Source organism: Gambusia affinis, linkage group LG01, assembly GCF_019740435.1.
Source record: "Gambusia affinis linkage group LG01, SWU_Gaff_1.0, whole genome shotgun sequence".
In the NCBI taxonomy this organism is placed as follows: Eukaryota; Metazoa; Chordata; class Actinopteri; order Cyprinodontiformes; family Poeciliidae; genus Gambusia; species Gambusia affinis.
In genome coordinates, this window is record NC_057868.1 from 23,854,608 (window position 1) to 23,881,513 (window position 26,906).

The 26,906-nt window shown below is 38.2% G+C and overlaps 1 protein-coding gene across 2 annotated transcripts in view; it reads right to left on the minus strand.

Moving 5' to 3' along the window:
• cpne5a (copine Va) overlaps window positions 1-26,906 on the minus strand; it is an 89,569-nt gene that overhangs the window by 41,141 nt on the left and 21,522 nt on the right. Inside the window, exons 4-8 of one of the 2 annotated variants that reach the window (XM_044127474.1) lie at window positions 21,949-22,052; window positions 20,927-20,966; window positions 20,018-20,032; window positions 19,785-19,861; window positions 4,154-4,217 (exon numbers count right to left, since the gene is read on the minus strand). In XM_044127474.1, coding sequence (XP_043983409.1) covers window positions 4,154-4,217; window positions 19,785-19,861; window positions 20,018-20,032; window positions 20,927-20,966; window positions 21,949-22,052 — 300 coding nt within the window. The remainder of the gene's footprint in view (window positions 1-4,153; window positions 4,218-19,784; window positions 19,862-20,017; window positions 20,033-20,926; window positions 20,967-21,948; window positions 22,053-26,906) is intronic. The other variant, XM_044127482.1, reaches the window with a different exon arrangement.

Sequence of the window (26,906 nt, forward strand, 5' to 3'; positions counted from 1 at the left end):
TTGACAAGTTATCAAATTGTTCTTAGGTTACTGTTTAGTAACTTCTTAATTTTACTCACCTGGCAGTAATCAGGCCTGGATGTGTCCAATGAAACTGAACTTAGCTTTTGATTCATGGTTACATTAGTTTGGATGGGTATTTGCTTCTTTTATAAATTGAATCATAATCTAAAAATGGTATTTTGTCTGATAATAAAGTTTGTTTGATGATCTAAATCACTCACCCGTGACAGATAAGCAAAATTGAAAAGGAAAGAAAAGAGTGTGCATTATTGTTTAAAGTCCTGCAGTTTCACTATTCAATTGAATAAATAAATAATATTTTCTATTTTCATTGTGATTTATGGGTTGCACTCGTATTTCATTAAGACACACTGGGAAACGTTCAAGAATAAGTGCTTCTTGCATATGGGGATGTAAAAGCTGCTATTTTTACCATGCAAGTCCACAGGCTTCTAGCTTCTGATGCTGCTATTTGATCTGAATCAGCAATGTGCTGAACACGGCCTCTATTGATTGCTTTGACCCACATCAGTGCGGCACGGTCCGTCTGTGACCTACCTCACACTAACCCCTATCACATCCCTCATCCACAGACGCAGCACCGACCCGACTGCTCTGTTGAGGCGACTGCAGAGAAAGAAAAGTGAATTCCCTTCCTGCACGAAAACACTCATTTTGAGAATCCTGCTCAAAATGAGCTAACTCCATTATCTTATTCTTTTGTTCCAATAATAGTTTTTGATTTTTCAAATCAGCACAGATTATGGTGTGGTAGAGAAAAGCTCTTTAAAACAGCCCATGCTGGCAGCTAAAGTGGCTGCTGTTCATCTACTTTCATTTCCTTGCGTCATTTTCAATTATGATCATCTTTTTTTAACTAGCTAGCAAAAACGGTAGGGGGAGTGCTGATGGGAACCAAACCTATGGAGAAACCCACTGCGCATTTTAAAACCTAAACTATGTCAAGCTGTCCCTTGGTGGCTTTTCACACGACCATCTTATTTCACATGTCCCCATTTGGTCTATTTATACAAATAATGCAACATAGCAAAAGAGTTTGCTTGTGTCAGTTCCCAAAGCCCTTTGGAGCTGTCCAAAACCCACCGCGCAACAACCCTGATGCAACCTCTACAATCAAACTATCATGGCAACAGTGCGCCTTAAGCCCTCATTAGGTGCAAATAACACATACCCACTTTGGTGCTGTGCAGTGTTCCCTCATTAAGCGAGGAAAAAAGCAGAACATTCATTTCAGCCACTGAGGTGCAGCAGCAGTAGCAAGGGAATACAGAGTGCAGTCTGCATGCTTTTCTCTGCTTTATCCAGATAGCGCCGCACAGGATAAGTGGCAGAGCGATGCTCCCTGTCAGTTTCCCAAAGTGGGGCTCTCCTTTCAAAGGGCCACAAAGCAAGTCAGACAAAACCTGAATGCATGTTACATAAGCTTCCATGGCATCTTCAGAACAACAGAGTGCAGTGAATCACCCAGCGAATCATGTGCCAAAGCATTATATGGACATTAACGCAGCTCTTTTGTATGTTTCACGCATCAATCCATTTCCTCTGTTTGCATTTGCCCATGATGAATAAAAGACAGAGGAGGAGGATTTCTACAAATGTGAGGATGAGTTTGGTCAATGAAAGAAAGTGCAGGCACAGAGCAACATTTGACAATTTGAATTCAGCACAAAGCTGGAAATATTTGCATAAGAAAAACACCTGACTCAATCATAGCAATCATTCAGAAAATAGGGTTTAGTAATAGGGTTAGTGCAAGGATGTACAGTGATTCATGTTTTTATCTTCCATGATTGACTTTCTGATGTTGCTTTATTCATAACAAACACATAGGGATACAACTGAGAGTAGTTGAATGTTTAGCGTTTTTACTTTACACAGGCATCAATGCATCTTGGGGGATTTTATAGAACAGATAAACAAAAGCAGTAACTGATTGTGATGTAGAAGAAATAAAAAGTCAGCATTTTAGTAAAGTTTTTCAAGTAATAAAACTTTTGAAAGTCAGCTATTTATATGTATCCAACTTTACTGTGATACTACTGAACAAAATTCAGTACAACCAATAGTTTCAAAAGGTAACTAAAGCGTAAATAAAATTTGCATGAGTAACTGTCAGTATAATTGCAGCTGTTCTGTCAAGGTCTAAAAGGTGTTTGGCAAAGTTTCAAATGGGGGTTACCTTATGAAACAATTTTTACGTAATATACCTAAACATTATTGGTACATTATAATGTTTCAATAAAATACCAAACCTAAATCCAACTGAGATTCTGTCGTAAGGTTGATGTTTAAACACAAAGACTGTCAAATCTGACTGCATGTGTAAAATTGGTAACAGCATAATTCAAAAGACTAGAAGCTGTTAATGTACAACTAATTTATCTAAAAAAAAAAAAAAATCTGTAAAAAATAATATTACATTTTGGGCTTATTTTAATGTGACAACATTTGAAAAATGTAAGTGAATATACACATTCCTTTTCAAGGTGGCGCTTTTGTTTGTAAAATATATATGAATTATATCTCGTAATATGTGCCTAATATTTTTATTAGCAATATCCTTCAGAATAAAGCTTAATATCTGCTTTTCTACCATATAAATCCTGCATTGAACTTTCCTTAAATTCTCTACTTGCCATGCCCAATCCATTCGTGGTGTGCACTGTGGTTTGCAGCTGGAATATGCAAAGAGGTTTTCTTAAAATTTAAACCAGAAGGAGCTGCAGAGAGACCAGGAGGAAGATCTGAAAGCAGGCCAACCGATGCTCATGTGTGCAGCAGCAAACGGCAGCCAGGAGGAAGTCTTTGATCCATGCAAAGCCTGTTGCTCTGTCTAATGATAACTGGCAAATCCACCACGAAGGCTCGAGCCAACCCTGCAGAACTTCCCCCCGTTGATTTCCACTCCGCTCAATTTTCCTTAAATAAGAGCTGCAGGCAAAGCAGCACCTCAGCTGCCGACTTATTGGTCACAGGCGGATTACTTGATAAGCACTATCCAGGTGGACAGTAGGAATCCTAAACAATCCCATTTCGGTCATGTGGGACATCGCCGACAGCAGCATCTTCACATCTACTTATCTGTCTTTTATTCTAACTACACCTTCTCAAGCTGCCGAGGTAATAATGTCTTCCAGGGTTAAAATCTGTGCAAACAGGGCAGGTCTGGAGTGGCACATCTTTCCATCTCTAATTGGCCAGAAACAGTCATTTGTACCGGTAATGATCATTTGCATTTATATTACTAATTCGCCTCCTGAAGTGGTGCTTTGCACTGATGTTGCTAACCGCCATCACCGCAGACGCAATGCACCTGATGACTCACAGCGTTCCTTCAATGAGCTCGAGCGCCGACACACGAGTGCAACAGGGCGGCTTATCGTGGCAGGTTCATTATCTGCATCAATCTGATCTGCCTCTTCCTTACAGAAGACTATTAAAACAAAGTAAGACAAGTCATGTCGGGTAAAACTGCAGTCAAACTCAATGAAAGTACAAGGGAATTAACATAGCTTTGAACTCTCAGAGTATTACACGTTATGTGGTGCAATAAAACAAGAATATGGTCACTTAGTCGGTTACTGTACAACCTCAAAGGGAGGCCCAGTAGTGCTGCCCAGAATATCTTACTGCTCTCTGCTGCTAAGCCGGCACAACTATAATGCTGTTATTTACTATCTTCATTTAGCACTGAGGAGAGAAAGCCAGTGAGTATTACCGGACACTGGTTATTAATGTGGACTCATGGATTAACACCACACAGCAGAGTAAAGGCCCAATTTAGTGATTGGAAGAAAGGCAGTCTCATTAAATAACAATTCATGCTTGTAGCATACTCACTAGGTACACAATTTGCAAATGACAAACGCTTTTGCTTGGCAACACGGTGTATCCTGCTCGTTTAATGAGAACATTTATGATACGATACATCTCACCGACAGCAGAGATATAAAACATCCCGCTTCACAAAGGCGTGTGGGCATTGCTAAACATGCATTCGCGCCACTTTATGTGTCATAAAGTCTGATGTGCCTTTGTTTAGGTGGATGGATAAAAAAAAATCTCCTCTGAAAAGCATTTATTGTAAAAGAAATTAGCAAGTAAACCGGTCAAAACTTTTTGGACTTACTCTGCAGTTTCCAAGCTCTTCAGCTGATAAGATTATGGTTCCACATGTCTTCCCAGGAATGCCCCTGTGGGGGGAGAAAAACGAATCAGTTAAACTTTTAATAAAAGCAGCTTCAACAATCCACTGTGCACCCTTAAATTTTTGCAACTTGGATCTTGGAGGCTTTTTATTGCAGCACTATCTGACAGAGAGTTAGAATTTCCAGGGACAGGTTTTACTTTTTCTTGTAGTTCTGACTTATTTATTATTTTTTGGGAAAAATTTAGTATTTCTTTTCTGCAGATTATTGTAAATTACTATTACCCTGGTTTAGCTATAATTTTGAAGCTTTTAAGAGTTGCATGTGTTTATCTTCGACTTATCCAGCAGCAAATCGAAGGGTCTCTGCCCAGATGTGTGTCCACACCTCACCTTGTTTAGGGACCTTCTTGTAATATGTCAGCTAAATAATATACGAGTCAATTTATGCAATATTTTGTAGATTTTCATGAGGTGACTTGCCATATTTCAGCACTTGTGAATAATATGTTAACTAAATTTAAGTGAGAGCAGAACAAAATGGATTTTCAATTTATCAATCATACAGTAGCTCTCCCGCTGCTGACATCCTGTCATCATTTCAGAGTAAGGAGGGAAATTACATGCAAGTCCTGCTGTGGCCTTAGCTGGAGTCCAATCATTAAAAGGTCAAACTTGCTGCAAATCCTCGTCAAACTGTGGCAGCTGACGTGGCTGTCACCTAACGCTGGATTCTGTCCGTCTGAACCAGAAGCAGTTCGTCACTGCAGCAATACGGGCTTGCATTGCAAACAAAAGCTCAAACTTTCAGCATCTAAACATTCAAGAATGGATTAGACAAAGAAGATTATTAGGAAAGGAAGAGTGCATCTCTCTTCCTTATCCGCCTGCACAAGAAATGTTGCCATTACTGCCGGTTTTACAGTTTCAGCTGATTCCACTACAGTTTCTCTCAATATCCAGTCCTGAAACACATCAAGTAAAACACACCATTAAAGTAAATCAGCTCTCTAAGGCGTCAAGTTTGATCAATACCGCTACACAGATCCTGGATCCAAAGGAATCAGCTTTAAGTGATGCACTATCTTTGTGGAGGAAATGTGTGAAGTAAAGCAGATGTTTTGGGAGGGCAGGCATATTTAATTCTCGCGCTCTGTCTTTTAAGGTCCATGGAGACTCAACTCAAGGTGAGTTAACTTTCCCTGAATTATCGATGTTTCACTCCTCCAACCATTCACACATCAAAGAGTTTGTAAAATGCTCGGTGATAAACCCAGTAAACACAGCAATGGAGGCCAATTTATTTCCTTAAAAATCAAAGCAATGGCCGGAACTCCCATCAAACCAGGAATTAAAATCAAGTGAATGCTCAAGAATCGTGTCGGGACGAACCACACTGCCACCATCTCAGCCGCTGATAAGTGAGCAGGTACCGAGAGGTCAATGGGCCTTTAAATTAGTCATGCATTATTGAACACCGCATTTTCTCCGGCGCCTTCTTGTTAAAATGTGAAGAGCAAGCACAAGCCCAGTGCATAAATAGCTCCCTATTTGCTGACGTGTCTGGCACGTGGCTCTTTGCAGGTTTCCTTAAGAGATTGGACTTTTGGTGATGTGAAAGCTCTTGCACAAACAGACCTCATTCTCTCCACATTCATTCACTGACAAATCTTCGGGGGGGAAAACGATGATGAAACGGTTTGAAATGCAAAGAGGTGGTCTTGCTTTCTGTTCATGAACAGGGCAAATGCTAAGAGGAGATGAGGGAATCTGTACATCGGAACATTTTAATATTTATTTGAATTTAGTCAGAGGACATCTGGGCAGAACATTCAAGAACAGCAGAAAGTCTACGCATTGAAATGCATGTTTCTGTATGTCTAAGCTCACTTTCTTAGTAAAAATTTAGATTTGTGAAATCTGGACATGGAACAAAAATAACCTAATAAATCATAAAGAAGTTTATATATATTTTAAAAATCAAGAAGAACATAGCTGAGGTATTGACACTGGATTTAAGACAGTAATGTGTTTCAGAAGGTGGCATAATTTTGAGGCGCTGCAATGCCCAACACCATTTGCATTGCTCCATAATTCATACAGACACTCTGCAAGTTCCTGTTTGCACCCAACAGATTCTGTGCCATATGGTCCTGACCAACCCAATGCAAAACACCAACGCGCACAATGTTTATTGATTCTGCCTGAAGGCCTGAGCATGCCTCGTGTTTACACTCACAGCAGCTTCACGTCTGCCATCACCTTTCAGCAGAAATTCACGAGATCAAACAAATCCTCGTGAGGAAGACAGACAGGAGAAGACAGGGATGAAACAGGACCTCGTCGTACAGAATCATCCTTCATCGGGAAAACAAGCAACAGGAAGAACAGCTGTCACGCTCGTCACTAATGCTGAAACAGAAAGGTAGCTGCAGCGCTCCTGACAGGGTTTCTGTTTGATGACGTGAATCGAAACAGATCAAGCAGCATATTTCAGCTCATTGCAGTCTCCTGGCAAACCTTTTTTTTGTTGTTGTTTTGGGAGATTGTACAAAGAAAACTTGTGCTCTCTTTTTGCCAAGCAAGAACACATGCATGATAATAGTAATTAATGTTGCAGGTGTTTAGGTTCGGCGCGAGGCGTCTATAATTTTCCATCCAGAGGTCGTTGCAAAGCAACTGTTATCTACAAAGTCTCTGTTTTCCGTTCCCTGACGGTGTGGGGCTGAGATAGATGGAGGTGGGGGAGTTTAAAGTCCAAAGAGGGAAAAGGAAGCTACTGATGATGCAGTTCACACTAGGTCATTAGGATGAAAAATGGTCTTGATATTTAACAGCCCAGAAACGTGTCATGCATACCAAAGTGAGGGCGGATCATCCTCTCAGTAAGATGAGGGAGAATCCGACAGAAAGAAAATGATCCCTTCACGCTGCAGTTGCTGCTGGGTTTGTTTTTTTTAATGTTTGGTTATGAAATGGAATAACAGCAAAAAGCATTATTTTTGTAATTTTACACTCAAGTAGAGATAAGCTTATTAAATATATTGTTTTGTGGGGTAGGAGCAATTGCACTTGGAAATAACAGGAGAAAATGATTTGATTGTTTCATTTTCCCAAAAGAAATTAGTGATTGTTCTGGGCAGCGACTGGATAACGAGCAGAAGGTAAACAGAACCGTAAAAAAGTGTTTTATAAGGCTTGACAAGCTCTTTCTGTTTTCTCCTGTTTGATAAATTAATGGTTTTGATTCTCAAACAAATTTTAATATTATGCTATTTTTAAGTATACAAAATATAGTTTTCAAATTATGGTTTTCTTTTATGGAAGGGGATAAACAACCCAAATAAACATGGACCTCTTTAACCTGAACATAATGTGCCGTCCTTGGTGAAAACCAACCTGAGTTGCAATATCTGGGAAAAATAAAATCTCTTTGGGTACAGATTTTTCCCACTCTTTAATGCCAAATTGTTTTAAGTCAGGCCCATTTCACATTTTGTTCGTGTTGAAGGTGATATTCACTTGGCAGGCCACTCAAAAATCTCTCTTTTTTATTATTATTGTCAGTGATGGATTAGCTGGTGTGCTTTGGATGACTGCCCAAGTTAAATCTCAAACTGATGGCCTGGTATGTTTTCTGGTACAGAGAAAAGCAGAACTGTGGCATGTAGGTGCTAAAACAGCAAAGCAAGCCTGGTGCATCAGATTAGCACCGTTATGTTTGACTGTTTCTCTCCTTTTTTTTTATGTTATTTTCAAACCAGATGTGACAGGACCCACACTGTTAGACTTTTTATTGTAATTTTACAGTACCTTACTGGCAACACTGTTGCCAGTAAGGTACTGTAGAATGGTAATTACAGTAACTTACTGGCAACAGTGTTGCCAGTAAGTTGCCAGCAAGGTACTGTAATTACCATTCTACAGTACCTTACTGGCAACAGTGTTGCCAGTAAGGTACTGTAATCATCATTCTACAGTAACTTACTGGCGACTTACTGGCAACAGTGTTGCCAGTAAGGTACTGTAATCATCATTCTACAGTAACTTACTGGCGACTTACTGGCAACAGTGTTGCCAGTAAGTTACTGTAATCACCATTCTACAGTAACTTACTGGCAACTTACTGGCAACAGTGTTGCCAGTAAGTTACTGTAATCACCATTCTACGGTAACTTACTGGCAACTTACTGGCAACAGTGTTGCCAGTAAGTTACTGTAATCACCATTCTACGGTAACTTACTGGCAACAGTGTTGCCAGTAAGTTACTGTAATTGACATTCTACAGTACCTTTACTGTTATGATATTTCACAGTTAATTTTTACTGTGAGTGTGATTTACAGTTATAACTGCTTTACTGTAAATGTAGTTTATAGCATAAAACTGTAAATGTATTTTATAGTAAAGCTGGTCTACTGTAAACTTGTTTCACAACATAATGTCAGTTTTACTGTAAATTAAAGTTTACATTTTTTAATACAAGAATATTTTACCATAAACCGAAAAGTTTCACAAAAGAAATTTTAGTCCAAGTACTGTGAATAAAAACAGGTATTTATTTTCAGCAGATTTGTTGAAATAAAATCCATTTATATATTCGCAATGTCATAAAGAACAATGTCACAATACAATATAATGTGCTATAAAACAACAAAACCATAGAACACACTACAGGTCATGTCAATATTTTTTATGGCACATGTATGTAGCAACATGAACATGTGTGCATCAAGTACCAGCCATAAACTATTAAAGACTGACTTTTAACAAATATATAGAATATACTTCATTTAAAAAACCAGCAGAGGCTGCATTGTCAGAAAGCAGTTAACAGTAGCTTAAATGTGCTCTGTTACACAATACATCACAATAACAGTGCAAGTGCGATAATGTACTATATGGTAGGCATTCATATCAATAAATATTGTTATATCAGATGCATTTCCTACATCAGAAGAACTTTTATTCCATTCGTCAAACAAAATCAGTGAGATCCATCTTGTGGAAGCTGAACTGTAAAGAATAAGACAGACAATGTGGGAGGTCATGAGATGGTCAGGAAGTTATCTACATTTTCAAATCAACAGGAAGGCTGACAAATTAAACTGAAGTGACAATGTCCAAATGCATAAAATCATTGGCATAAAGCAGCATTAAGTTGATAATTTGTTTAAAAAAAAAAAATCAATTACACTGAAGTGATAATAGAAGCTGCATAAAGAATGAGCAGGACTGGCTTCACTTCAGGTTTTTGGATTGTTTATGGCAAAAGCAGTCAGTCAGTCTTCACTAATTCAAAGCGATTGCGTACTGTATTGAGACCCTGCAAATGTCCCCAAGGAGACGATGAAATACAACATGTCATAACAATCTTTTCAGTCATTTTGTTGGTGCTGATGGATTACTGCAAAGGTGTGCCTAATAAACTGAAAACTGCATAGTATAAAAAAAACACCTCAATTAAACGACTACACACTTAAACATTTCTGTGATTTAGTAAGAGATGCAGCGACATCCACTTTTTACCACGGACACAGAAAAGATGCAGGCTACTCTAAAGGGCTATTGTGTAGGAATCACATGCCATTTATAAATAATCATTAAAATCATATTAAAAAGGCTAAAGTAAAGTCAGAACATGCAAGATAGGAGGAAAAGACAATAAAATAATAAACATTTGGTAAAATGCTTACCTAGTTGGAAGTCCTCTATTCAAATTCAGCGAGTCATTTGAGGAAGGTGGTGATCCGGGAGTTGACACTGACTACTTTCCTCTTGACAAGACTTCCCGTCTTGCGGCTTGTACTGACTTTGGCTTTGCATTTGGTACCAACATCTGGATTGATCCTCACAAAGAATCTTTTAACAGAAATAAAATATATTAATTGTATTTTTTAAAATGAAGACATACAATACAGCAATCAGCTATGGTTCTTCATCATCAGTCAAACTGTCATTAAATTTAATTCATAAATGGCTTGGTGTAGAGTACTTACAGTTGTATCATCTCCAGCGTGGTGGATGCTGACTCCTGATACTCCAGATTGAAGTCATAATATGACTTAAAAAAGACAGCAAGGACACTGGCAAAGTCATGTAGTTGCTCAGGTTCGAAAAATACCTTCTTCTCCATACTGACCATCCACCAGGTTGCAGACATCAAGCTATTTCCTAAAATAGACAAACCCTTGTCAAGCTAATGCTAGTGAGTAAAAGTACAGACTACCATAACTATTACATACATTGCTACAAAAAAATTATAGTGATAGAAAATATTCCTCTTACCAAGCATGATTACCCTTGGTGTTGTAGGTAAGGTCATTTCCATCTCAACAGACATCTTGGTGGAAGATACCTTTGAAACATAAAAGGAAAACTCTTAAATATGAATTACTGGTAGTAATTTATATTTAAAGGGCCAGTTCACCCAGATTACAACAGGTTTTTGAGAACCTCACCCCGGAGACTAGACTAGACTTTACCCCTACATCCTGCTACCACTCTGAAACAACGGATGTGAATGACAGTTTGTGAGGCTAAATGAATTTATTAAAGCATTACATTCCACAAATACAGTATCTGAATGGCTAAGTACAATATGGGTTAACAAAATGTTTGTAATTTGGGTGAATTGATCCCTTTAACAAATTAATTGAACAATTCTGATTTAAGATGTGTGTTTTAAGTTAAGAGTCGATATAAAATTACATCAACCAAGATGAAGATTGAGTCCTCTTTTTCTTCTAAATGTTTTATTTTTCTCTGACGGAAGTAGGACATTGCTCTATTCCACAACAAAACCGATAATTAGCTGTGTGTTGATGTTTCTTCACATGAGTACAAAATTCTCTAAATTCTGAAGTACAAATGCTGCAGAATTTACACCTGTACATAGTTGCACCTGTTAGTACTGACTTAACTTTAAATTTGCAAGAGCATGGTTTAAACAGGTGAACAGTCCTTATATGTAACCAGGGTTGGAAATTAACTTTTTTGTCCACCTGCCACTGTGGCTGAACCAACTCAAAAATAACAGAAACCACTTGAATGTTTTCCACCTTTGTCCTCATTTACAGACTCTTATACACTATGTTGGAGATGTAATGGTACTTTAGCAGGCTAACTAGCTGTAGCAAGCTCAAAGTTATAGATTAGGTTAGCTGCTCCTCTACATTTCCAGATTATTTTGTGGCTTCAAATATGTTTGAAGAGCTGTCTTTTTACCTGTTGTCTTGTCTTTTCAAGAGTTGAAACTATGTTAGCACTCAGCAGGACAGAACTGCACAGCCACTTGGAGGGAAAAAGCTTGGGAGTTAAAAAAATTCATCTGACAAAAAGAAAAAAAGAACAACGTTAGAATTCATCCTTGTTGACCTAGCTAATCTGCACTCTTAACATTTGCAAGGTCATGGTTTAAACAAATGAACAGTTAGATGTATTTTTTTAAAAAAGGGGGGATCAATTATCAGTTAACGTTATATTGTTCGACAAAGGATGTAACAACAATGCTAACAGACACTCATCACTGAGCTTATCTCAACCCAAAGCTAGTCTCGAGGAAGATTTAGCGGCAAAAGCCAAGCTAAAACCTTCGTAAAATTAGCACCTTAGCTAACGTTAATTCCGAACCAGCTCAAAAAATAACACCATCATATTTTTCTATCTTTCACCTGTTCACATATTTGTTTCTGTTTTGGCCATAGTTTCACTTGGGAGATAAAAACTCTAAAATATGTTAACATTTTTATTTCTGATGGTGATACTGATATCGTTCAGTATTTCAACTATTTTACTGAGAATATTTAAACAGGGAGAAAAAAAATGTTTTATTCAAATTAATGTAATTTGAATAAAACACCAAAAGGAGATAACTAATCAAAGAAATAAATTAACAGATAGGAACATTTGGGGGTTAATCTTGATCTTGAGTTTTTCAGTCATTTAAAACACAATTCCAGTATTTTTATTTTATTTACTGACTTATTTCTATAATGCAGTACAGGTAAGTAATTAATTGAGAGGAAAACTAAGGAAAGACTCACTTTGTCCAAACTCAGCAAGTATACATGACATAACAATTTTTTAAAAATTAGATTTTGGACATTTTGGCAACCAGAAAATACAATATCTTTAGTTTGATTTGGATTAAATAGACAAATAGCCTGGATTAGGCTCTTCAAAGTTTCTTCACAGAGGAAATACAGTGCATCATAAAGCTGCTCTTTAAACAATCACTTCAAAGATTATTGTAAATACTCGCAAAAACAACAGAGCCCCCTAACTAACTTAAATGTTTGATGGGTTGTATTCATTCTAAAACAACTTTAAGAAAATAATTTAAAAACTAAAAGTAAGAGGGAGCACATTGAAATATTCATTTATCTACATATTTAGATCGTCTAATTATGGTGTGTCGGTGAGGAGGCTCAGTTTCAGCAGAGTTGTTACGGTTCTCCACCCGCTTCGCTTATACTTAATTTGAATGTAATAACACAAGGAACATGCAGATGTTTTGTTCCCCACAGATGGTTATTTTTACCTTTTTCAGTGGACATGCAAGCCTCAATTATTCCTACCAGGACCTTAAAGGCTTCATCACTTACGTAGAGCAGTTAAACATCTCGATAAAAGGTAAAATCAACGATGTTCTTGCAACCATCTCTACATTTACACAGTCAAAAGGACTTGGATTAGGGCTCTTAGTTTGAACTCTTTTACTTCCCACTCATTATTTAAATCTGTGCTGCATTTCATCACGGCTGAAGCACGGCTGCGTAGCCCCCAGTCAGTCAGCCAGCGAACACACAACTTTAAAAGAGCTGTGAGTCTCTGAAGTAGAGATGAGACAAGAGAGACGCTATGCTTCTGATTTCAGGGAGTAAATTTGGTTGCGGTGAGTTTGAAGTTTTACGAGTATAAAATCAACTAATGTTTTATGTTCTGTTCTAGTTTTAAGTAGCATATAATGGTTCGGTTATGCATTAGGTTGAATTAAAAGCCTTATAATGGATATTGTACTTTATCTGCCTTAAGGCACCAACAAATACCTGAGTAAAGCTACCTTTTATTTGTCGGGGAAGTCCAGATTCGGTTGCAAACTGAGAACCTAAACGGTTCGTCTGACTGATGTGGTTAATCAGAAACGTTCACAAGTGAAAGTCTAAGAGGACGGCGTTGACGGACTAGTCCAAGCCTGGTCTCAACTCTAGATGATGAGTGAAACAATCAAATCTGTCTTTTTAGGCATGATTTCATTTAACAATTTTTTTTTTTTTAGAGGAAATGTATTCAACATACAAAAACACTGTTTTCAACTGCAACACAAGTGAAGTCAAAACTTGACTCTTTCCAGTTCGGGTCTAGTTTATTCCTTCAACCAGATCATGATGAACATCTTCCCATGTCCGACATCAGAGGAAAATCTATCCAACTGGGAATCAGAAACCACTTACAAGAAAAGGTTCTGCAATGGCATTGACACACAGAGTTGTCCTAAAATCTTCTGAAACGTTTTTATTTTGAAATGCCTTTCCCAGTGTTTTTAACTCAAATACAGAAGATCAAGAGGTTAAGTAAAGTGCTTTTCTGCTCTTGCGTGAATAAAGGAAAACTAGTTACAGTGAAAAGGCAGCCGTAAACCTAATAGATGTGGAGAGGAACACAAAATGTGATAAACACAGAAAGCAATAATAGAAAGCAGAGGCTAAATGCTGACTTGTAAGCAAATTTATTTTAATGTTATTATAATCAAATTAAGTAGGCTAAGTCTGTTTTTTGAATAATAATTTTCCACAAAAGGCTTTGAGTTACAATGAACTTTGACATAGTAGAAAACATATGCAGGGAAAATGAGAAAGACCTTCAAAATGCAGCTGAGTAATTCTCGCAGCATTTAAAGCAAATTTTATGATATGTTGCGTGTTTCAAAAGTGAAGGAAACATTTTAAAGTGCTGCTATGTTTGCTTCCAGTCCTTTGGTACTTATTCTGTGGTATCAATTCATATAGTTAATTATTCAACAGTGTATTAAATTCTGACAGTGCATTAAATTTTGGGTGTTACATCAGTAGCCGTTTAGAGAAAATCCAGAAAGATCTTCACTACTTTTACCCCGTACGCTGCTCATCACTCAAACTGTGAGCTGGTAGCGTTTAACATGTTAGCCTTGTAATGTGTCACTCAAAGTTTGTCCTTGAAAAGTCATTATTAATTATTGTTGCTGCGGCCTTGTCACTCGTGTCAAATCCAGTTTGGATTTAATTGGTTTGCTACCATCAGGGATCAGATGGAGGCTGTGTTTACACTTTGCTTTGATTGAGTGTGGTGAAACAAACAAGTATACCATATAATTAACTAAGCTTCCTAATGTTTCTGATTAAATATTGGCTTTTTAGCAACTATTTCATGCTTTATTCATACTCACATAATCATCATCAAAGGTTATTTTTTTTTACAAAGAAAATCTTAGTTCACTCTTACATATTTTTGTAAATTCTTCCTGCCGTGAATCTAAATGTTTCCACAAAAAAGAAAAGAAAAAGAAATGTCTCTCATAAACCAGGTCCCTCTAAGAAATATTACTTCTATGAACTTTGTAAACTCAGTTTTTCTTTCTATTGAAAGCAATTCTGCAGCCGGACTCAGACTCTGTATTGGTCTGCTCTCCCAGTCTCCAGATTACTGCTGATTTTGAGTTTGGTTCTGCTGGAGGTTTGGTTTGCTTCAAAGAGAGTTGTGGCCTCTGTGGCCAAATGCTTTCGAACTCAGAGGAACTGCTGCCAAGTAGTCCAATGCAATCTTTTGGGTTTCCTTAAATTGTTACCTTTCACCTGGCTTAGCAAAATGAAATTGTAGAGCATTATAGCCTTGATCCTTGGAAAACTGTGTATTCATAGATCCAATTTCAAGTGGCAGAGGAGTCAATTTGGCCCTAATCTGAGTCCCATAAAAGAACTGGTACAGCTAGGAGAAAGGAGTCTCACCCAACAAGTTTGTTTCTTCTTAACATCTTAGATTTATACAGATTTTAAGCTGGAGCTTTCCTGTGATTGTTCACAGATTGTTCCAGTTCACATATCCTCAGGATGACAAAATCTTCCCTAGAATCTTCAAGGCTTAATGAGAAAGATCAGATTTTTAAATAACTTGATTTGCCCATTGGCTACATTAACCTCACATTTCTACTTTTCCACACTGTCAAACTCGCCTTCCTTTTTTTTTTTTTTTAGCTCAAATATCTCCCAAGGTGATTTTCTTGCTCAGTTTAGTTTGAACCAAGCAGGCTGGTGTCTTAATCTCATCTTTATAGTTTCATTCTCATTTAAACTGTTTTATGTAACCCTCCTCCTGAACTCCTCCGTCTCTTCAAGAGGTCTGGAGAGTCTCGTCTCAAGTCTCACGCTGCTGATCCACCGCCACCAGACTCTGGGGAAGCCGATTTATCCGCATAGCTTCATTTACATCCCAGCACCACTGATGCAACATGTCTTGTTCCAAAGAAAGTAAAAAAAAAAAAAGCATTGAAGTAGTTTAATAAGTTTATAAATGCTGTCCTATATAATTACCTATTTTTTGCTAGCTTTTCCTTTTTCAGAATTCAACTCTAATATCAGCATTGCCTCCTGTAACTTGCTCTGTATTCATTGTTACACTGATAGCTCTGTAGTATCTAAAGGCTGCAATCCTCTAAATAATTATGTATCTGAATATTGTCTAAATCTGAACATTGTATGACCATCTCAGTTACATTTTTGTCTCTTAATGTGAATCTGAAGGACGTCTTTTGCCACCGTGCAATCCAAAGTTTCTGCTGTGTTAGAAAACTTTGTGTTGCTGCTGCATATTTGCTCTTTGACCTGCGTTATCTCCACTGTTTCTCATGTGTCTGGCATGCAAACCAAATGTTACTTCTGTACAATAATAATGTAGGACTCTTCCCAACACTGAGGTGCAAATTCCTACAAGCTTTTTTGGTAGTTAGCATAGAGTATGGATGTCAGTATTTTCCTTTTTATTGTTGGGTTCTGGGCCTGATGCAGAGTGCTTTATAATGAAGAACATGTCATGATGTTTTCCTTAAGTCAACATGAAAATTGCTCGACTTTCCAAAAGTTAAATTAGTGTAAGGAGATAATAAAAAAATAAATAAATAAACGCCTATGAACCAAAACAGTTTGGTGTCCCAGAGAAATTGTGTTCATTTTCCCAATGTTTACAGCTTCACCAAACAATTATTCTGGCAACAACGTAATTTAGGATTATTTACTCTTTTATGTAAACTTTGATTTTAGTAGGGGGTTTGGATGGAGGGTTGGAATGAATTACAGATTTTAAAAAATGCAAACTTCCTGTTTGAATGAATTAATTAATATGTGTTCCTCTACACAGACTAATATGTCTGTCATAAACAGACTTCTCCCTCATTCTGATGCTAAGTTTGAACTTTAGCAGGTCGTCTTCACCACGTCTAGATTGCTAAATTCATTCAGTCGCTGAGTTGCTATTTGTGCTGAACTGATGAACAGCTTTACATAATAAAGTATACCAAAATGGTAGCGTTGTGGTTAGCTTATAGCAAGACCTTTAGATTGTGTTTTATTCCGTTTACTTTTTTAAAGGCATTTTTAAAATAAAAGAGACGTTTGTATGTCAGTAATCATTTATATGGTCAGCGTTTGAATTTGCAAGTTGGAGTGAATCGTGTCGCATTGCAAAGACTTCCTTTGCAGCTCTATAGGAGTGGATGAGAAAAACTGAAATCTTCCACGCGATTTAAGCGGCGAAGAGTTACAGCGTGACACATTTCGATTAATTTGCTTGACTTGACATTATCCGTCCTTGAGGTGACTTTTGCATTTATGCATAGAGCCGGTGCTGAAACAATATATCTCGTATCTTCAAAAGGAGAGCGTGAAAGCCGTGAAGACAGAGAATGAGGTTTGAATGAGCTAAACGAATAAATAAATCATAAAGAGCACAGCGAAAGAAAAGGGGGTCAGGCCGGCAAAAAAAGAGAGAAAAGAATCTGGCAGATGTAAGGAAAAGGAATAAATGAAGGATGAAGTGTGGAAAATAGAGAATGGGGCGCTGATGTGCTTCTTAAGCAGGTCATTCAACGCAGCGTGCCTTTGGAGGGCTCGTGTAAGCATGACTAAAAGATTCCCCCCAAGTCCCTGCAAAGTGTCGTTCCTCAAAGCTACGGTACAGAGAGCCACTGCCAACCCAGAAGACTCGACAGGGAGATGGAGCGCACAGCCTTTAAGCAGCTCCTTGGTTGTCGCCTTTCACTAAACCGAACGAAAACTCCCAGCAGTTTTAGCTGTTCAACAGCAGAATAACAGAAACAAGTATTTTCCTAGTGGTCCTAAAATGCTACTCAGATGTATTCAAAATTTAATAACACAGCACAGTAGCGTGTAAAAAAACAAATAAATAAATAAATAAAAACGGGCAAACATAATCATCGCTGGCTCAGCAGTAATCAAGGTGCCCCGCTGAAGCTGTCGAATCAATATATCATCCGTCGTGTCTGCCTGGGAGCAGCTGATCCTCCTCGTTGCCTCTGATGTGGGGTGTGAAGCCTAGTTTACAGCACACTGGTGAGCACTGTCTCTTGATCCTCCTCATCCTCTTATTCAGCACTGAAGGGCACCGCGCTTTGTAATCCAGCCCACAAGCTTCTGGCAGAGTTCATAGCTGATACCAAAAAGCCCCGCTGCTCACAAACTAACCACCCGCACCCCCCAACGCCCACCAGCACCTCGTCATTCATAAAAAGAAATATGCAGCGTCTTTCAGACACAAACACAGAAACGAAGAGTTTATTAAACTCTCCTTCACCCTCCAAATAAGGGTCATCACTCACAGAGCCGCGGAGAGATCTCTGGGTGTTCGTCAGTGCTGGATGATGTATGGATTTGTTTAATTCATGCCGGTTTATTTAAAACTCAAATAACTCTCAATAAATATAAAATCACATTGCTTTTGATGATCTATTTTACACATATTTTTAGTTTCTCGAGTGTCTGAACTGAGAGACAGCAACTGTGTTTCGTCTTTTTGTCAATATAGGCAACATGTGTGAGTCAGTTTCTAGAGTTTTCCAAAATGTTAAAATTTTAGCTTCAAAACTTTTTCTATCACAATGTTCCTACTGATTAAAGTTCTTCTAATAAGATGCTAGAGCAAATACAGAATCAATGGTGCTGCACACTGCCAGTTAGCTGGTTGAAACACACCACAACACTCTTCTCTCGCTATCAGGAGAAATAAATATACTGGAAATAGTTTCTACCACAAGAAACACAACTAACAATAAACTGATTTCCTGCTGTGCTGATCTTTTCAGACTCAACCTGAACAGAGATCCGGACTGATTAACCAGCTAATTCCAGGGATTACCTGATTCCATGACTGAAGTCGCAACACCAACATAGTTTCAGGACCTTCTATGCCACTCATGAGTTTGCAAAATTTCAGGTTTTTTTATACTCCCAGGTAGATCTGTTACAGATAATCTAGAGCCGCTTCATGGGATTTAAATCATATCTGTAAACCACACGTGTCAAACATCTGAAGTAGTATCAAAACCTCCAAAACTTGTAATGTCCCTAAACTTGAAATATTAGCATTTTTAAACTCTAACTACAGTAGTTTGAAATCAGTCTTTTGCTCATCTTTTGTTTGACCATTGAGGAAGCTCACAGTCATGTTCAATTACCCACCTCCATCCAAGCACATGAGTTTAATCATGTATCAAAACGCAGCTGACTGCAGATGAAAGAGCTTTTCCTCCCAACTCTGTCGTAGCTCTGATTATTCAACAGTGATTTAATTTCATGAGAAAATCAGTTTTTATAAAACATAAACATCTGCTTATCTTATTGGTGTCAGAAGGGTTTTTTTACCTACACATGGAGAGCAAAGTATGTAATATTAATTTTGAAAGATACAATAGAACTACACGTATTGAATGTGTGAAACAGCTTTTAGGTATAAATACAAACCATCCCACTTATACTCGTTAAATCTTCATACACTTTCTGCAGCCATCAACAAAGTCCTGGGACAAATCTGGTAGGATATTTGATGGCATTTCTAATGGAAATATGGTTCAGATCTGTTTATTTTAGTAAGTTTTATTCCTGTTTTTCTGTCTCGTCAACCAATCAAAACTTTTTACATTCTAGGTTACATTCACCTGTTCACGCCTCCAAGCGTTCACCCACTCATGAACACAAACACTATTTATGTTTATCTTGACGTACAGAGTCTACTAGCTGCTGAATGCTGGTAAAGCATGATGCTGTCACTATGACACTTAATAAATGGTACAGACTCCATTATGTGTCTCATATGACCATAAAAAATCTTCTCAGGATGAATAGAGTACATACGTTACATTGTAAGTTTCAATCAGGCTTTAAGATGCTTGTACTTAAAGCTTTTTTCATCCAAGTTGGTGTTTCTCAATCAATTTCCTCTCATCTGAGGTTGACGGTTTGGGTCAGATGGTTGAAACGCGGACAGATTCAGGAGCTCCATCCTCACATTGGTCTTACACATCAAACCTGCTTTAAGAATGGATAAAAGGAAGCGAAAAGGAAACTCACACTAGCTGCTTCTCCAGACGACTGGCAGGCGAGCCCACGATCTCTCCTAGAGTACAGTAGACCTGACCCAGGAAGTCCTGCCGTGGTGACGCAGGCATGAAGCGGGATGAAGAGAGACGGACAGCAGCATTCAAGCAGATCGTATGGGAGTAAGAAGGAGAATCAGTGAGGAGTTAGGCATCGTCATAGGCATTGTACATTTATATATAATGGCGTCTGAGGCAGACACGTACGTTAAAGTCGTTGGGCTTCCAGGGTGGAGAAGGAGGAGGAGGAAGAAAGAGAAAGACCAGGCAGCAGCAGTGACACAACAGAGCATTTCATGGAACGAAAAGACACATGACTCGAAAACCAGACTGGCATCACAGCACGAGAAAGAAGAGCAGAAAATGAATATTTGACAAAGCAGAAAGGCAGAGAGGGGAGCCGCAGAGCTGCACAGTCTCAGAGGGAGAGAAAGAGGGATGTGTAAGAGCGCAAGAGAAGGAAAGCGATCAGTGCAGATGGTGTATCTTCAGAGTGTGAGACACGATGCAAACACACATTGATGAAGGCATCGCATCACCGAACTCCTGTTGGACACGTAACTTTGGTAGTATGCAAACCAAGTCTATCAAATATATTGTCTGCTGTATTATTTGCGCTCACTCATAAAAAGCTTGGGGAAACGGGGGTAAAACCAACATGCTTTCACTCCGTTGACTCTTTTTGAATGTATGCTTCACAATAAAGCACTTTCTCTTTCAGGCAAAACCGGCCTTTCAAAATAAATACTATTTTGAAAACCTGTAAAACCTCCGCACAGAGAGCTGTGCTGAAAAGCTTTGATGAGGGTGTACGATGCTTAATTTCTCACTTCAGGGAAACAAAGGTAATGAGGCCATACCAGATGCAAATGAAATCTCTATTATCATTGCTCTGGGGGAGTTAGGTAAAGAAAAAAAACACAGAAGCAGACAGAAAGGAAAAAGAAACTACAGTTTGTTAGTCGAAGCACAAATCACTCACTATCGGAAAATATATTTGAAAGATGTTTTGGAAACACAGGTTTGCATAGAACCTAAATATCTTAGCCGTGCACTTCAAATGTAAAGCCGAGTTCCTCATTCACATAGAAACAAAAGAAAAATTGTTTCACTTACATGTTTTGCTAAATCTGGACTTTTAGAGTCAATGTCATACCTAGAAAAAGCAAATGAAACACAAATAACTCAAGGGTAACGTGCAGGTTGACACAAAGACCGAAAAGAAACATTATAGGCTGTAATTCAAGTGGTAATCAAGAAAAACTTTGTGTATTTTATGGCTGCTAGAAACTGTGCCAGGGGTGATATATGGAAACAGCCAATTAAAGCAGAAAAAGTTTTGAGTGTCTGTTAGCCAAACTTAATGTAAAAGTAATTAAGACTTAGCGTACCCAAGCTCCCACCTCTGCAATAAAATAGAGATGAAAATGAGTAGCACTAATTATGAAGAGAACCTCTCTCTCTCTCTCTCTCTCTCTCTCTTTCCCCATGCCAGTGTTGTATTACAAAAGCATGTCAAATAAATTCATTAAGAGCTTAGAAATCCTCGGAGACCTCCAGCTCAGCAGTGGATACATTTGTTAAGTCCACCAGGGATTTCATGTCTAAGAGGCACATACTTTTTTTCTGTTTCTTTTTATTATTATTATTTGGAAGGGTAAGTTCTTTTCTAAAGGAAGCCATCACTCGTTTCTGGCCAACTTTCAAATAAAGCGGTGCATTACTGACCCTCTCACTAGTCTGACCTTTTCAAAAGTAAAAAGGCAGGACAGGCAGGGAGCAGGAGTCTGCTTGAATTTAAGAAACGCCGTCTCAGACGTTTGGTTTGCGAACGAGAGATTAAAGGCAAAACTTAAAACTAAACATTTATAATGCCTCTTTTAATTCTGCTAATCTACAGCTGAATAATTTCTCAATGGAGAGACGAGCTGCTGACAAAGAGACAAAAAGACGAAAAGACTGATCTACAGAGAGCAATGTCAAGACCGCAGAAGGATGAAGCGGAAAGAGGGCTCAGAAAATGTTGACGTTATAGAAAAAGAGGGATGAATTTGAGAACTATATTAGAAAAGGGCATACAGTCACACACACACCTTGGTGTGTGTTCAGAGAGAGCCGGATCAAACAGAGAAACTCACACGTCAAAGCGCAGGCTCTGCTTCTCCTCAAAGAAGTAGTCCAGGATGTACTTCCTGACGAAATCAGGGTTTAGCGTGTTGTCTATCACCTCCGTTCTCCCAAACTGGACCAGAACAGAAGCAAAAGGAGGGGAAGAAAAGACAAGCAAGGAAAACGTGAGCACAGAATTGGTCATGCGTAATAAAACACACACCTCCTCCTCCATCAGCCCCAAATTGACTGCATGAATTAATGGATTCTTATGAGATCAGATTCAACTAACAGAAATCACTGATTGTTTCAATTTTCTGTTTTTAATTCATTCAGACACTTCACAATAACAGGCGGAAACAAAACAGAGGAGCAAATAAATTAACTTGACATATTTTCTTCAGAGCCTGGAACAAACAACTCTCTTTTTTAGCTCTAACTAATTAACACTTACAATAAGAAAGGAAAAACTTCAGTGCAAACACACACAAAAAAAAACAAAAACAAAGCAGAACCGTCAGTCATAACAGATAATGTGGCTCCCTACAAACACACTCTCACACACATTAATTGTCAAATATTAATTATTCAGACTCAGAACTGGAGTCGAGCTACATAAATAAAACATCCAGAGTCAAAAAGATACCATAAACTGACACGTCCTCGTTACAGTCTAATGAGGACAAGAAAATAGAGGAATTTCAATTTCATGTTTCTGTGGCTGCATTCATTAGGGGTAAACTCAAAGAGAGGCACAAAGTGGCAGCAGAAAAGTTATCCCTAAAGCGGTGACAAAATATTTTAACTGATGGAGGCTTGCAGTGTTTTGCAAAAGTATTCAGACATGTTGAACTTTTTTCCTGAGACAACCCCACTGTAGATCTGACTGTACGTTTAGGGATCTTGTTGGGTTTCCATCTTACCATAAACTTCCCTCTTCCTACTGAAGACATGTGCCTCATCTGACCCGAGGATCTGCTTGCTATCTTCTCTGTGTGGATTGTGACAAACCGCAAACAGCAACTGTAATGGTTTTCCTTCAACATTCACTTTCTTCTTTTACACTTTTCCATTAAAACCCAAATTTGGAAAGTGTACAGTAAAAGCTTGCCTGAATGCACAACTTTATAGATTGTATAGAAGTAGAAAGTAGATAGAAGTAGAAGGTAGAATTGTACCTTGTATTTTACAATTATGTAGTCAATTTAAGGAATAAATAAAATATAATAAATGAGTTTGTTCATTAATGTTCTCTAAATAAACTCAGAGGCCTTCACAGAGCAGCTGGATTCGTACTGACAATAAATGTAAAAAAAAAAATAAAAGTCAGGAGGCACTAATACTTTTGAGTGGAAATACAATACTAGAGCTGCTGAAATCTATGTGACAGAGTGTGGGTTTGCTGAAGTCTGCCATCAAACACAAACCATAAGTGATTAAGATGTGGCACCACATCCCTTCTTGCTCCTACTGCCAGGAAGCGTGAGAGCTCTGCGGCAGCTAATGCCGAGGAGGTGAAATCTCCACAGAGGCAGCAGGGACGTAATTTCCGTGGCTGGCATTGAGGGTGACAGCGGGGGGGCTACAGTACATTCACTCTGCAGAGGCAGAACAATCAGCACCAAAAGCCCTGATCAGCCAACTGAGGCAGCACACACCTCTTCCCCTCTGATAACCGTGACGAGAAAAATTGTGTGGCGAGGTGTCAGAAAATCTATCTTGGTAAAAAGATTACTGTCTAGAAGCTTGAAGTGGAAACTCCAGGCTTTGCTCAAATTCAGCGAGGCTATATTCTGTCGACTTTGTAGTTAAGTGAAAGTGGTAGGCAGAGGGAAAGCTGTCGTACACTGGGGGGAAATTACAGAGGAGGCTGTCGCAAATTAAGACTTTAAAATCATGCGGTAACAGAGTAATGAGATACTGCAGCACTTTTGTGCAATAAACACACAATTTGTCATGGGGACATGGGTCTCCAGGGGATTTACTGCTGAAAGCGGAAAGCACAATATATCCATAACATTTGTTGAGATATACTTCAGCTGATGAGAAATTTGAATGACTGGGGAGTCAGTGTGGGAGCTTGGACCATAACTGGATTAAAAGCTGGTTGGTGGCACAGTGAAAGGGGGCTTCAACCAACCATATCTCCTCATAGAAGAGCCAAAACACATCACTGGAGAGAGAGGCAAAAGAGGCGCTTAGCTTTATCAATGCTGCACAGCTTGACTCTGCTGCTTAGCCAGCTGTCATCAGCACTGCCCACCGCTGCTAAGCCAGAGGTGGGGCACCTGTGACAGGTGAAGGAAGCTCTTTTAGCCCGGGAACATCGATTGATGCCCATCAACATTTGCATCTCACTCCAAACTTTCTGGGTTAGGAATATTTGCTTGCTATACTTGCTACCAGTTTAATGAGTTTTTCAGCCATGCGTGGGCATGTGTGTGTGTGTTTGAGGTAAAAAGCCAGCACCAAACTTTTAAAAGATGATAAAAAAATAAAAAAAATTCTTATTTGTTCAAATAAACAACATTTTCCCATTTTAAAATCATGTATCAGGCCAAAAGAACTGCTTGGTTTCGCAAAGCAGGTGTGAAAAGTATGTGAAAAGTCTTCGATCAACCGGATGACTAATCTACTAAATCAAACGCTGTAGTTTTCTCAAAGCAATAATCTAGCCTCCAAATAATCCAGGTTATTTTCTGACCTTCCAGGTTGTCGCTGTATTGTAATGTTCATCTGAAAGTGACTGCAGCTGGATCACACTTCCGTATCTACTTTGATTTTTACATCCCTTAGGTCGTACTACTGGCTTAGAGTTCATCCATTTCCCTCCTTTTATCACAGATAAAGTCACTAGAATACCTACTGCTGTCGTTTACACTCATTTACCACTTTTCATTTCTGTGTTTTTCTGCATCTGTGATGTTTTCGTAAACACCCAGCTGGTCGCAGATGGCTGCTCACACTGAGGTATTTTCCTGTTTGGAGCAAGTCCTTCCTCCGACTTGATACAATCAATCGTCTACTGCCGCCACAGGAAAATATTTCAATAAGATACAAGTTTTATGTCTTATTGAAAAACAATGTTTGGAATACAGTTTTGATTTGTTAAGATGAAAGGTTCTAGATAAAATCTTACATCTGTGACAATTTCTGATGAAAGAGGGTAACAACACCTGAGACACAGACCTGTGAGAAGCAATGCTTTGTTCTTGTCCTTAGCAGAAGCTGATGTGAAAGCCGACAGATTTTCTCATAATGACACTGGAACCTTATTTCTTTCTTCCAATTTCCTATTTTTATCTGCCTTCTCTGGATCCAAACTAGGTCATAAAACTCTGAGTTAGATAATCAAAATAATCTTCTTCCTCACATCAAAGAGTCAAACAGATTCTTGATAAAGTTCAGCTCTTTAATCAGCTCAATTCTTAATTTAGAAAAGAGTTTTCATCTTTAGAATAACCATTAACCATAACCATATTGTAGGTTTTAATTTATGTCAGACTTAATTTGTGTTATTTACTTCATGAATGGTAAATAGACACTGACTGGTGTTGGACCAGATATTTTCTCTGCAAACATTAATGAGCTGTTAGATTTTCTGCTCCTCTATTATTGGGAAGATGCGTTTCATTTTTCAGATGAAATTAATTGTAACTAATGTTGTGGGACTGATTTGATTTTGATAACCAATTAGGCTGCTGGTTTAGAAAACATTAAACATTATCAAATCGGCTAATAGATGTTGCTTTTACAGTTACGATGAGTCAATTTGTTTCCACACAAACCAGTTACTTTCGAGCCCATACCAACATGGTGCAGATAGATTTAAAATAATCTTATTACAAAAACTTTGACAGGTTTGAAACTTCCCTCATTTGTGGAAGTCTATTGCAGAAAACTTAGTAAACCTGCTCCCTCGTCCTCAAACGCATCTGTATGTTTAAGAGAGAGAAGAAATTGTTCAACTACATGTTTCAAACACATAATTTTAGTTTTAAACAAACAGAATTTTTTTTTTTTTTTTTTTTCAATAAAACAGGAACAATGTTCCTGGTTATATGCAGTGAGCAAATGGGCATAAAATTAAATCTAGAGACACAGCAAATTAATTTGGTTTCCTCCCAGCATAGGAGTCTTTAAACACGTCACCCAAAAATAAATGGCATGATCTATATTCTACAGAGGAAAATGTATGATAACATGATTTAATTAGGACACATGCTGAAAAAACCTGCTGCTCTGCAAAACATGTAAAACTGATTGATAGCGTCTTTTTTATACCCTCCGGATAGCTTCAGCGAGTGAAGCTGCTTTTAGTAAAATTCAGCTAAGAAAAAGAAAAGGATCTACTGGAGCCTGACGGGAAAAAGACCCAAAGAAACTGCAGTTTATCGTGAGACAAAAACTAACTAAGGAACACTCACATTGGTTTTGTGCAAAGAGGTTTAGGAAGAACTAAGGCCAGAAGATCTCATGTATTATGTATGTAATGTATTTTTTATTTGAGATTTAAATTCATCATGAGCAGCGATGGCAATCTGCATTAAAAACAGGATATAGCAAAAGGGATGAAAAATGTTGAGCAACCTGAAGAAATCACAGTGTTTTCCCAGCAGCAGAGCAGTTTGTGTCTAAGAAACAAAGCCATGAATCAGTCGCAACTCTGTAGATTTATATACAATCTGATTTTCCTTTCTAAGACCACAAAGGTCTTTGAAAATTAGAACAAAGTAAGGCACATGAATAATATAACTACCACTCTCCCAACTCTTAATTAGGATGATGCCTTCAAAGAAGGGCTGATACTAACACCATTTACAAACTGGTTTAAAAAAAAAAAGAAACCAGTTTGATTTTCCACTGCCAGGAAAAGAGCTCAAAGCCAAGACGCTACAGAAATTAATGCATCTCTACAGTAAATGTTTGATCTCATTCTGTAATACTCAGAACCTGTGGGAACAGATTACATTTTAGGGAGACAGTT